At 38.2% G+C, this 14255-nt stretch overlaps 1 protein-coding gene across 1 annotated transcript; it reads left to right on the forward strand.

Annotated features, from left to right (window-relative positions):
- Positions 1–7727: 7727 nt before the first annotated feature.
- LOC145807826 (uncharacterized) lies at positions 7728–9569 on the forward strand. The gene is made up of 3 exons (XM_082906802.1): positions 7728–7826; positions 7938–8111; positions 9138–9569. The coding sequence occupies exons 1-3, from the start codon at positions 7728–7730 to the stop codon at positions 9567–9569; spliced, it is 705 nt and encodes a 234-aa protein (XP_082762928.1).
- The last annotated feature ends 4686 nt before the right edge of the window (positions 9570–14255 follow it).

Here is a 14255-nt window from a genome sequence, read left to right on the forward strand (position 1 = left end):
TTAAATTAAGTGTAATTAAAAAATAAATTTAATTTTTTAATCACATTTTTAATGAAAGTAAGATATTTTTAATTCTTTTTATGTGATCTTTAATCACATGTTAATTAGAATGTGTGATTAAAAAATATATATACAATCACACTTAATTGAAAAGTGACATAAAAAATAAATATTATCACACTTATCATTTAAGGGTAAAAAATAATTATCATTTTAACTTTTGGGCAGATTATATACATACGTATGGCTGTTTCAATTTAATTTATGAAAAATTATTTCTAACTACTCGAAAGATAAAAATTATATAAAAATGATAATTTTTTTTTTCTTAACCAAATTAATTTTTAATTTTTAAGTTTTTTTTTTCTAAAAATCAAACCATAAATAGCCTAAGAATATTTTGATAAATCATTTCTTATATTGGTAACTTATTTAATTATTTGTTAATTTTACAACATTTTTACCATCTGAAACCTGTTTGGTAACCATTTCGTTTTCAGTTTTCAATTTATATTTACAAAAATTTTAAAAACTGTCATAAAAACTTGTTTGATAATTTTTTTGATTTATAAATGGTTGTCTCAGTTTGTAAATTTGAGGAAAAAACGTAAATTCAAAAAATGAGTTTATGTTGTTTTTTAAACAGAAGTTTAAAAATTTTACTAACAAAATTTTGTTTTAATTAATTTTTTTTTCAATTAATTTTTTTTCAATGAATTTTTTTTCCAACTAATACTAACCAATGGGGCAATTGGTAATGCTACTTTAAACCTTAGAGAAGTGATTGTAATTTCTAAAATGTGAAGGGAGATGTAATTTACCCAGTGAGAGCAAAATTGGTATTTAAAAAAATTAAATTGCTGAGGGAGGAATCTGTAATGAAACTTTAAACCTCAGGGAGGGAGATGTAATTTCCAAAACGTGAGGGGAGAGCTATAATAAACATAAACCTCAGGGGGTGTCAGTGTAATTTACCCTATATATATATAATCAAACTTTAATTAGAAGTGTGATTAAATATATATATATATATATATAATCACACGTAATTAGAAAGTGACATAAAAAATAAATATTATCACACTCAATCAGATTAAGTGTGATTAAAATTTTGAGAATTGTATATTTTATATAAAAATCAATTTGAAATATTTTATACAATCACACCTATTTAGGAAGTGTGATTATATATATATATATATATAATCGCACTTATTTAAAAAGTGTGATTAAAAGTAATAATGTATATATAATCACATTTTAATTAGAATGTGTGATTAAAAAATATATAAATAATCACACGTTAATTAGAATGTGTGATTAAAAATATATATATAATCACACTCATTTAAAAAATGTGATTAAAAAATAGTAGTGTATATATAATCACACTTTAATTAGAATGTGTGATTAAAATATATATATATATATATAATCACACTTATTTAAAAAGTGCAATTAAAAAGTAATAATGTATATATAATCACACTTTAATTAAAATGTGTGATTAAAGATATATATAAATAACCACACTTTAATTAGAATGTGTGATTAATATATATATATAATCACTCATTTAAAAAATGTGATTAAAAAGTAATAGTGTATATATAATCACACTTTAATTAGAATGTGTGATTAAAAAATATATAAATAATCACACTTTAATTAGAATGTGTGATTAAAATATATATAAATAATTACACTTATTTAAAAAGTATGATTAAAAAGTAATAGTGTATATATAATCACACTTTAATTAGAATGTGTGATTAAAAAAAAATATATATAATCACACTCATTTAAAAAGTGTGATTAAAAAGTAGCAGTGTATATATAATCACAATTTAATTAGAATGTGTGATTAAAAAATATATAAGTAATTACACTTTAATTAGAATGTGTGATTAAAAAAATATATATATAATCACATTTATTTAAAAAGTGTGATTAAAAAGTAATAGTATATATGTAATCACACTTTAATTAGAAGGTGTGATTAAAAAAATGTATATATAATCACACTTAATTGAAAAGTGACATAAAAAATAAATATTATCACACTCAATCAAATTAAGTGTGATTAAAATATCAATCTAATTTTTTTTATCACACTTTCAATAAAAGTGAGATTTTTTTTTTTTTTTTTTTTGTCAAAGTGTAATCTTTAACTATTTTTGTAGTAGTGTGAATTGTATTAGGATGTTGTATATAAGATCATGCATATTTTGCTAATTTGGTTTTGTAACTATTCGCGGGACGTTGGTAAACATGTAAGTTTTTATGCTTTAACATCCTACGTGTGTGTGTTTTTCTTACTATGTTTAGCATTCTACCATGAGGCTACTTGCTTACTTTATGTAATTGTATGAATGTCGGTGGATGAAGATTGTGCCACTTAATTTGGAATGATGTTGATTTTCATGTTTGTAAACTCAATTTCTTTGAGTTGTATATCTTCAAAACTCTTTCAAACTACATGAAATCAAGTTGTTCCAAAGTGGGTGGCATAGTCTATACTTGTATGCTTGACATAGTAAATTGTATGATTTATTTAATAACTAGAATATGAACATATGAAATTAATAAAACTCGTATCATGGTTTAGTAAAGGCTAATCTTTGATCGGGTAAGCGGGGGTGCTCAATTAATGACCTTCCCCTCTCATACCTAAGGTTCTGTGCCAAGCATCCTTGGTTTCGATGAATATTAGTCTTGGGACAAGTCACGGGTTTCCTAATTTTTTCAAAATATTAGGTGGCGACTCTAAGTTTTAGCGATGCAGTCCATTTCTGGCAATGGTTTTGCACTAAAATGAATTTTCTATAAAAGTTTCCAAATCTGGACTCTCATCTATGTTTCACATTGCACTCGTGAGACTAGATCAAAAAAGTCGAGAGTCCGAACTGTTTAACATGCACGGGTACCCCCAAGCAGTTTACAGTTTTTGGCGACTTTGCTGATATCACTTTTATTTTCAATTATATGTTCATTGCATTACATGCATTAGTGCACTTAAAGTCCCTGTGTTGCCCATATACTAGAGGGAGCATAGACAAACTTTTTGTGACACTATACCTATCTCTACGTTACTTTTAAGGCATTGTGTTATAACCTTTTGAGATCTGTCAAAAAGGTAGCTCTGCTATCTAAGCTTCTCAGACTTCGAAGAGAGGTTATATTGACTCTTCTAACTTCTTGGGATCTTCATTGGTTATAACCCAAAGGACTCTTTGGTAACGCCACCTTGACTTCAACCCCTAGAGTAGAGCCAACCTTGTACATATAGTGGGTGTTTCGGAAGTTGTAGGCTATTTTAGTTTTTACTTATTTTAGTAAGCTAAAATTTTTGTGTTTGGAAAAATGATTGGATTTTTTTGTAGTTGGATGTGATGTTTGTGAGAGAAAAAGTGAAATGATTATAGGTTTGATGTGACATTTTATCTTATTGGTTATTTTAGCCTATTTTGTCTTTTTGTGGATTTTGGCCTAAACAAGGCTAAAATTTCACTTCCCAAACAAGGCCATAATAAGCTATAGTACTGTCCAAAATTAAGATAGAATGCTCTCCTATTTCTAGGATGCATGATACCACTTGTTTGAATAGTAAAGCCCTAGATCATTTCAAAACTAGGACAGGGTAAGCCTAACCCCCCATAGGGGTGTTTGTTCTCTTTCTTGCTATGTGTTATGTGCAATGTATGGGGATTCTCTGATTCAAATGAATGGTTCAGGCATTTTAGTTTGTGGGGTGGAGTTCAGTTTTTCAGCATGAATTACCAGTAATCAGTTGAGCCAGAATGCTACTTAATGTTGATTAGGAATTCTGTTTTATTTTTGCAACATAGTTGGGCACCATAGCTTCAAAACAATCAAATATCCCCCAAGTTCTATGGACTCGCATTGGTAAATTTTGTAATACTACAGATTTGGTTCAAGGACAGCGAATGTTAGCTTCTTTGCCACTGGTTACAAGAAAAAGAATAGCAAAAGCCTCATCAACTGTCCAGAAAACTTCTTCTTCACCAGCTAGATCATCCCCACTCAATTTCCTAGAATTAGTGACGGCTCAAGTTCCAAAAATATAGTGGACATGTTGTTGACCCTTCAACGAAGTTTGGATGCTATAGCCAATACAGTTGCCACCCATGGTGATGCTCTTGTTGAATTGCGACGCCTATCTGGGGCATCCGCTACGCAACTACCTTCAGTGACTCATCCAATCCCACCTCCACCAGTTGAGGAATTTCCTAAAGCTAACATACTAGAAGACTTAAGGGTTCCTACGCAATCATCGGAAGGACATTTTCCTTTTCCACAACTAACGGGAGGGCTCTTTTCCCTGGAAACAAATAAGTTTGATCTGAATATGCTGAAATTGGCCAAGTTAGAGAAATGTTAAAAAGGTCGCAAGGAATCAACTCTATCCTAGACATCAAAGATGGGTATACAGAAACAGCTGTGAAATTACTAGAATGATTTCAAATGCCACTCATTGACAAGTTTGATGGAGCTGGTGACCCTATGGTCCACACTCGCCTCTTCTTGGATGTCCTAAACCCATGGGCCTGACTCAACCTTAAAAAATTTCCTTGTTTGGAAGAACTTTGTCTGGTGTAGTTGCCATCTGGTATGCTAAATTAGAAGATTCGATGAAACAAAGTTGGGAAGAATTGGCTGAGACTTTTGTTACCCAATATGCTGACAACATGCAAATTGAAGTGACCACTTGGGAATTAGAAGCAATCCGACAAGAACCAAACGAAGGTTTTGTAGCCTTCATGACCAGATAGAGGGCCAAAGCGATGATGATGACTAATAGACCATCGGAGAAAGATCAAATTCGCATGGTAGTAAGAAATTTCCATAGAAACATGTTAAAGAAAATGATAGTTCTTCCACTTTTCACTTTCAAAGAGCTATATGAAATGGGAGTTAGATAGAGGACGCTATCAAATAGGGAATTATAGTGGATGATAAAAAGCCGATACGGACAATTTTTGGCCACAATCCAAACACTGCCCACTAGTTGTAACGTGACATAGAAATCTTTTGAGGTTAACTCCATCACTACCACCACCACCAAAATAGCCGACCCCTTTGCCAACTCTGCCCCACAAACAACAAACTCAGCCTAAGCTTCAACCAGAACCTTCAACCCACTCCATATGTCCCTTACTAAAGTCATGAAGATCTTGGTAGAAAGAGGGTATCTCAAACCTCTTGACCCTTGACCTCTTCTGAATCCTCTCCTAACCAAACATGACCCTACCCAATACTATGCCTTCCACCAACAGCCTAGACACGATACCGACCGTTGTTTTCGTCTCCGTCATGAGATTCAAGATCTCATTGACAACAAAGTCATAGCTCCCTTACAGCCACCAAAATGTAATGTCATTACCAACCCATTGCCACCCCGTGACAAAGTTGTACCATATCTGCATCTCAACTTTATCCATACACTATCACCCATTTTTTACCCTCGTATCTACATCACACCCTCTCATCTACCAAAACCCGAGGTACATATTTCTGAGAGCACTAAAGCTTGAGGTTGTTCTGCCTGACTCATTTTCTATCAATGTTGTCAGAGAAGATGTACTTGAGCAGAGGTTGGATGACTTGGCCGACCTAGAGGAAGACTTGGCCAATTTCCAGTTCTTTGAAGAATTAAACCTTGGAAATATACGGATAGGATGGTGGGATCCAGGAAATTCCAATGTCAGCCATGGTTGGTCAAGCAGTAGCGAAGTTTGTAATGAAAAAACTGAGAGAAACTGGGATGAACCAAAAATTGACACCAGAAAATCTGATAACAATAGTAAAGGAAAGGGTTCTAGAGAGAAAAAAGAAGAACCAGAAAGCCAAGTAGAGTATACTGTGGGAATGATTCAAGTAGAACCTGATAATTGTCTTTTGGTCAACGAAGACGAATGGTGGGATGATAATGACCTCTAACTCGCCCACACTTACGATGAATAGGTAAGCAATGTGCTTGACGAGACTTGGTACTCAGAAGAATATATCATTTGGCTAGGAGTGGGCGTTACTTTAAGCCTCCATACCTAGACCAAGGAGAGTCCTCAAGCAAAGACAAAGAAGTTGAGAAAGAGAAAGAGAAAGAGAAAGAAGTGGAAGAAAACCTGGTTTTAAAACAGCTAAAAAAGATCTAGGCAAACATCTCCATCTGGGGACTTCTCATGGCTTCTCGAGAGCATCGACAAGCAATGTTGTCAGTCATAAGCAAGGCTAAGATATCAATTGACACAACTTCGAAACAACTGGTGTCGCTAATCACCCCAAGAGAAACAGCTCCTATGATGGCCTTCTCTGACAAAGAGCTACCATCGGAAGGATCAGGACACAATAAGCCTCTATACGTGTTACTGGAATGTAGAAAGAAATGGATCTCGATTGTTCTGATTGACACTGGATCAGCCATCAATGTCTGCCCTTCACGCACTACTTATGCAATAAGGCTAAAGCCAGTAGATTTCATGCCCACTACTCAGTTGATTTGGGCTTATGATAATACTAGTTGGGAGGTTATGGGGACACTCAAAGTGAAAATAATAGTGGGTCCATCTGAGAACAAAACTGAATTTCATGTTATAGATGTCCTCATAACATTCAACTTGCTAATGGGAAGGCCTTGGCTCCATCAGATGAAAGTTATATCACCCACGCTGCATTAACTGGTAAAATACCCATATGACGGAGGAGTTGCCACTGTCTTCAGAAATTCATCCATTCATCCTCCCCCAAACGTTACAACGCCGTTGCTAGAAATATAACATGGGAAGAAGGATGTTTTACATTAGCAGAGGCCTAGCTAGTTCAAACACTCATAGCAGAAGATGAAGGTGTATACGTTAGTGCCCATTCAATTTACTTCATGAGTAAACTGGGTCACATTCTTGGGATGGGGTTAGAACGAAGCAACAGAAAAGGTATTGCTATAGCCGGTGAGGTACCTCATAACCTGCATGCATTCGAACTAGGTATGCACCTACAACAGATGACTGGAAAAGGAAAAGTGAAAAGATCAAGGAGAGGATCAAGACAAAGAGAACCGCGCAACAGTTTAAGTAGGTCTATAGCCAATTTGTGCAACCTTGAATGGTTGTCTGGGAAGGAGAGGATTTTCCTTTTTGTGGGTTTCTAGAGCCATGGATTAACCAAGAGGAAAAGAAGAGATATCCCGGGTTTGAAATCTTCTTTGATCATCAGTTTTCTGATGGCAACAAGGAGTAGGTAGATCCAAGCATCAACATCGGTCAATGCAGTGATGTCAATTCTGAAAGCAGTACAGAGGACGTCCTAGGTCTAACATTGGTTGATTTGCTGAAAGAGTTTGATACTAGTGTTGAACCAATGAACTTGGGGGATACGACTATTTCTGTGATCGGGGAAAGACCGCCTGTCAATTGTTCAAGCTTCATCGTGGATGTAGTGAATAACACGCAAGCAAATTGGCATGATTGAGAAAAGTTTTATTGACAATTCTGAATTGGTTATTAAGTCTGAGTCCGTTGGGCTTGTGGGGTTGGAGTCAGATTTGAGTTTGTCTAAGATGTCAGAGTCTTCTTTTTCTTTTTTCTTTTCTTTGGAGTCTGTTTCAACTGTTGAGCCCGAGATTCTGAATGAAGATGTTGTGATTTTTGCTTACTTTTCTGTGCCTATAGTTCATAGCATTGACCGAAATTTTTAGAATTTTGAAGAAAATGAAGAGGAAGAAATTCCTCAAGGCTTTGAAAAATTTAATCAACTCGAAAGAAGAAAGGCGTGCTAAGCCATTAATCGACGAAATTGTTTCTGTTAATGTGGGTACTGAGAGACATCTTCATTTAGACTAGATTGGTTCCACTTTATCTTCGAAGGAACGCAAGCAATTAGTTGTTTTATTAAAGGAATTCAAAGATGTTTTTGCGTAGGCTTACAAAGATATGCTTGGAATTGATCATGAGATTGTACAACATTGGATCCCTCTTAATCCTAATACCCAACCTATCAAACAGAAGATCAATGCCAGGTTCTTGCTTGTATCCGAGTATCCAACTTGGTTAGTCAACATTGTGCCAGTCCAGAAGAAAGATGGCAGAATTAGGGTTTGTGTTGACTTTTGAGATTTGAACAAAGCTAGTCCAAAATATGACTTTCCATTGCCACATATTGATGAATTGGTAGACTTGATTGCAGGGCATGCCTTACTATCATTCATGGATGGTTTTTTGGGGTATAATTAGATCCTTATGGCTTTAGAGGACAGAAAAAAAAACTACCTTCAGTACACCATAGGGGACGTATTGTTACAAGGTCATGCCACGTGGTTTGAAAAATGTCGAGACCACTTATCAGCAAGTCGTTACCATACTATTGCATGATATGATCCACAAGGAAGTTGAGGTGTATGTGGATGACATGATTGTCAAGTCCAAAGATCGGGAAGGCCATTATACTACATTGTAGAAATTCTTTGAGAGAATCAGGGAATACAAGCTGAAGTTGAATCCACAAAAATGCACCTTTGGGGTAACTGCGGACAAGATGTTGGGATTTCTGATCACACAGTGTGGAATTGAAGTTGATCCATTCAAAATTAAGGCCATCTTAGAAATGTCGCCACTAATGACTAAAAAGGAGGTGTGGGGCTTTCTAGGCAAAGTACAATTCATATGGAGGTTTATTTCTATATTAACCTTGACCTGCGAACTATTATTTGGTCTATTGAAGAACGGAAAGAAGTTCCAACGGAATGGTCGGTGTCAATTCGCCTTCGAGCAAGTTAATCAGTATTTGCAGAATCTGTTTGTGTTATCGCCACATGAGCTAGGAAAATCACTGATTTTGTATTTATCAGTGACTGAATCATCCATGGGGTGTATGCTTACGCAAGAGTCAAACGAGAAAGTGGAGAAAGCCATCTACTACTTAAGTAAGAAGATGCCTACAGTCCCTTAGAAAATGCTTGCTTAGCTTTATTTTGGGCTACCAGGAAGTTAAGACACTACTTGTTAGCTCACTCGGTAATTCTGGTTTCAAGATTAGACCCCATCAAATATCTCTTTGAGAAACTAGCGCTTATCAGTAGGCTAGCTTGTTGGTTGTTTTTGCTTTCTGAATTTGACCTCAAGTATGTCGTTCGCAAATCTGTTAATGGAAGGGTCGTGGCAGAATTTTTGGCTGATCACCCGATTGAAGGAGAAGATGATATGGATTATTCATTCCCATATAAGGAAGTCTTGCAGATAGAAGAAGACACTTGGAAGTTGTACTTTAATGGAGCATCCAATCAATTTGGCTATGAGATAGGTGTGTTGCTCATAGTACTGGATGATTCCCATATCCCTTTATCTTTCAAACTCCAATTCAGGGTATCTAATAACCAAGCAGAGTATGAGGTATGCATTTCTGCACTGGAAACAAATCTAGAACTAGGGGCAATAAGGTTGGATATGATTGGGGATTTGAACTTGGTCGTCTCTCAAGCCAATGGAGACTGGAAGGTTAAAGAGGACAAAAATGAAATGTCATCAGACCTTGGACATGTTGATCTCAATGTTTGAAAGACTGACATTTACACACTTGGTGAGAGAGAAAAACTGATTCGCTAATGTATAGGCAACCCTGGCCTCCATGATAGATATACCAGTTGGGGTTAAGATGTGCCCAATCTTGATAGAACAAAGATATACGCCCGCATATGAATTGGTAGCTGCAACAGAAAAAGTTAAAAATAAAAACCCCTGTTACTTTAATATTTGAAACTTTTTGGAAAGCAGTACATACCTGCAAGGGACAAATGCCAAGGACAAAAGGGAGATATAACGTCTGGCTACTCAGTTCATCATCTGCAGAGATAAGCTATACAGAATGAGACATCTGGGAATGCATAAGCTGTGTGTAAAGGAAAAAGAGGCAAAGCGTATCATAGAAGCCATCCATGGAGGACAGCGTGGAGCCTATATGAATGGTATAACGCTGGCCAGAAAGATCCTTAGAGAGGGATACTACTAGTTAACCGTGGAAAGTGACTGTATCGACTTTGTTAGGAGATGCTTGAAATGTCAAATCCATGCCAATCGCATGAATATCCCACTATCAAAACTCTACAACATGGCTTTGCCTTGGCCTTATTCAGTCTGGGATATAGATGTCATCGGGACAGTCACATCGAAGGGTTCAAATAGGCATCACTTCATCTTGGTTGCCATTGATTCTTTCACCAAGTGGGTTGAAGCATAGTCGTTTTCAGTGTTAAAAGCATCACATGTGGCCAAATTCATCAGGAATAACAACATTTGCAGATATGGGGTGCCAAACAAAGTAATTTCAGACAATGGCTCACACTTCAGAGGAGAAGTGGCTGTGGAGAAGTGGTTTGGAAATACTCTTTTGATCCAATGGGATGCTCGAGATCTTCAGCTAATCACCTAAAAATGAATGAACACTCTGGTCGGGGGTGCCGGAATTAGCACTCCGACGGACAAGTCAGTGTATACTCTCTGGCTTGTTTGTATCTAAAGTTAAACTTTCTTGTTCTCACGTACCTTTCTCTGGTTGATGCTCCTCTATTTATATCCTTTTCCTTGGGCCTTAGGATCGGGCCCACCCTTGATCCATTGCGCGTCTATTTATTCGGCTCTTGTTTTGCGAGTCGAAATGCCCATTATACTATTCGGCTCTAATGTCGACTAGGATCAATGCCGAGTACAAATTCCTTCTTTAACTGATCTCATACCTGTATACGGCCTTACTTCCCCCAGAATATTCGGCTCCCACAATTGCCCCCCAAACATCCTATTAACGCCAGTTATTCGGCGTGTTTGGTCTCGTACGGCATGTTTATTTTCGAATTTGAGAAGTCACAGAAAGAACGGCGGTTAACCTCATCCCAATGTATGTCAGAGCAGACGCTTTTTAGGCATTATTATATCTTCCCGCCTCTTCGTATGCGTTCTTCATTTAATGCGATTTGAAACTATGTTGTCCCTTCGTGTGCTAGTTCTTTTTGAATACTCAAAGCTTTTGGTTTGCCCTTCGATATACTTCCGTTTCGCAACTTCTGCAACTTCCTCCTGTCTCCCATTATCTCTTCTACTTCTTGTAAGTTTTCTTCTCCTTCATTTCGAATCCCATTTCTTTGTTTATTTTTAGCTTCGTATAATCCTTAGGCTGGCTAGGATGGAAAAACATTTGAAAGAGCTCCTTTTTGCGGGTCGATTTTTCGGCTTCCGACGCCACTATTCCATCCCCGACAACGTCCATCTGTCACTCGTAGTAGACAGCACTACTGATATGGAGAGGACTGATGAGAGTACAATCATCTTTCATCTCCTATCGATTGCTGAGGGCGGGGTCCGTTTTCCCCATCATCTATTTCTAAGGCCCTCTTTCGACACTGGGGCCTAATCCCTTCCCAGCCTAGGGTAAATTTTTTCCGAATCATAATGGGATTATAGAGTTGAATCGACGCCATAGGATTAACCTAGGTATACCTGCTATTCGACATTGTTATGCCTTAGCCAAGTCTACTGGCCGACTGGGACGTTATTTTCTCAGGGCTAAGGATACTGATCATCACTTAGTAACCATGCTTGCCAGTTCCGGCAAGCATGTTGACGATGTAATGGTCGTTATCCGAGGCAGCTAGGAATTTGGCGAGGGTAAAGATCGCCTAGATCTCGTGCCAAGGCGAAAAGGCGAACCAAGTGGCCATATAGCTCATTTTCGTTATTTTTTCTATTTTTTACGATCACGCATGTATTCGGCTTTTCTTCTATGTACTAATCATTTTATTCATGCAGGTAACAATTTGAAGAAAGTGTTGCCTTCAGCCGACGACGCTGTGCTTGCGGAGATTAAAATTGCTCTCCAGTTTATTGGCCATCCAAGCCTTCAGAAACAAGGGAGGACGACCCACATTCTTCTGAGATACGCGCCGACTTACACAACTTTTTCAACGGCAGACAAGATTCCTGTTCCCAGGGGCGAGGAGCAGCTTACGGCCCTTATCTTTCCCAATTACAAGAACCTGAGGGAGGTTGGTTTGGAAGCCTCCGATTCTGAGCAAGCAAAAGAAAAAGTAGCCGAGGAGGTCGAAGAGGAGCCGAATCAGTTGGAGGCCGAGGTAGACGAGGCTTTAAACTTGGCCTTCAAAGAAGCCGGCCTCAATTCATCCAACCCTCTGTCCACCTCAAGCCGAGGGGATGCATCCTTTGAGGACATTTTTACAAACTTTGGAGACCTTCTCGACGCCTATCCTAAAAATATGGCTAGGGAATCGCTCACGCAACTTGCCAGGAGAAAGAACGCCAAGAGGTTGGCTGCCCGAAGGAGAGCTGACGCCGCCCAATCTGAAACTCCACCCGCCTCGATGGCCGAGTCGTCTTTTTTTGTTGTTACGGAAGAAACGGCTCATACCGAAATGACCGCGATGAAGCAAGCAGAACGAGCGGATGAGGCTGAACATAGGGGGGAAAAGTGCCCTGCCGACCAAGAGGTCGTCCAGGGCGAGAACCAAAGCGACAAACAGCCGCGCATTGAGGAATCGGACTTGGTTGTTCCGTTCACCATTCAACCAAGGATCAGGAATATGCCGATTGCCTCTAATGCGTCGGCTTTGAAGGACCCGGCTGTGGCCTCTAGCATGGCCTCCACAATTACCCTGCCGGTTGACAGGGCCGTATTTCGAGCGGAGCCAGACCTAATGCTGATTTCTTTAGCCGCTCAATCGGCTTTATTGGTATATCATTTTCCTTATCTGCAGTCTTCCGACTAAATATATATATTTTTCTTATTTGTTTGCTATAACTCCATTTCCTTGTTTTGTAGATGGTGGGCAAGATAGCCGAAATCGGCCGCTGGTAGGATGACGCCATAGAACAGATCGACTTCTTGAAAGCTGAAATTGACAATGAAAAGAACAAGTTTGCGATAGCCTCTCAAAGGGCCGATTCCGAGGCATCGTGGCCTGCGGAGGAACGTGTGAGAGCCGACTCCGAGGCCGAGCAAGCGAGGAATTCGGACCAATTAAGGCTTGCCGCCAAAGAGAGAGCAAGAGCGAGCGAGGATGCGCTGAAGTTAGCCAAGGAGGTGATCACCAAGTGTAGACCGCTCGGAACTCCACTCCATGCGTGAGGGCGCGAATCTTTTTTTCTTAGCTACTACAGTTCGGACTTGTGTCACGGTTCTGAATCTAATCTCGCAAAGTGCAATGCAAGACTAATAAATCACCAAAGAGTCCAAATCCGACAAATCATTTTGGAAAATCGATTTTAATAAAGAAGTGTCAAACATGAACTGCTTTGCCAGATATAGAGTCACCACCTAAATATTTTATTTTAGAGAAATTTAGGAAACCCTGACTCGTGCCTAAGGCCACGTGTCTGTCATCACCAAAGTTGCCTCGGTTCGGGAACTTAGGTACGAGAGGGGAAGGTCATGCAATGACCACCCCCGCTCGCCCGATCAAAAGATCGGCATTTACTAAGCATGATATGTTGTTTTTGAAAACACATGCATTCTTATTCCAGTTATTTAACCTAGAATTACTATGTGATGCGCACATCATACAAGTATAGACTAAATTGTCTAAATTGGAACAAAACGTCTCATGTTTGCTTGTTTGAAAATGGTTTGAAAATGCTACTCGCAAGTAGGCTAAGTCATAGATTTTGCCACCCTCAAGTGGGCTTAAAACTCGCATTTCGATGAATTGTTCCAATTCAAGTAATCCAACCTTCATCCACAGGCATTCATGCAGTTATATCAGTTAAGCAGATAGCCTCATGGCAAGCATGCTAACATGGCAACATACACATCTCATGCAGTATGCTAAAGCGTAAACACTCACTGTGTACTCCGAGCCAAAACAGAGAACTAGTTAGAAATCATGCATGATCCTAGTTCATGTTAAGATGGCTAATGCAACACATGCAAAAATGTAACTAAAGAGGCTCGGCCATTCTAAGATGGCATGTGAAATGCAGATTGATAACATGTGTTCAAATTGGAATTGAAATACAATGCAGTTAGTATGATGCGCCGAGCCTGATGCATGCAAAACAGATGAATGATGCACGCATGCAAGCATAAGTATGCTAATTGAAACATACCCTAAAACTGACCATTGAAAGCAGGTAAGTAAAAAGGAGAAAGAAATGGGGATTGGAAGACATGCATCACACACACGCACGCTTATTATAACAGTTGTGCCCTCTCGACAGAGGGTCCGAATGAATAAGGTAAGC

This window comes from Camellia sinensis, chromosome 1 (genome assembly GCF_055761805.1).
Source record: "Camellia sinensis isolate YWXY chromosome 1, ASM5576180v1, whole genome shotgun sequence".
NCBI classification, from domain to species: Eukaryota; Viridiplantae; Streptophyta; class Magnoliopsida; order Ericales; family Theaceae; genus Camellia; species Camellia sinensis.

Coding starts and splice junctions, on each gene's coding strand:
- LOC145807826 (XM_082906802.1), top strand. CDS start 7,728: ATGAAGAGGAAGAAATTCCTCAAGGCTTTGAAAAATTTAATCAACTCG. Junction 7,827..7,937: donor ACGAAATTGTTTCTGTTAAT/GTGGGTACTGAG, acceptor GTTTTTGCGTAG/GCTTACAAAGATATGCTTGG. Junction 8,112..9,137: donor AGAAAGATGGCAGAATTAGG/GTTTGTGTTGAC, acceptor TTTGACCTCAAG/TATGTCGTTCGCAAATCTGT.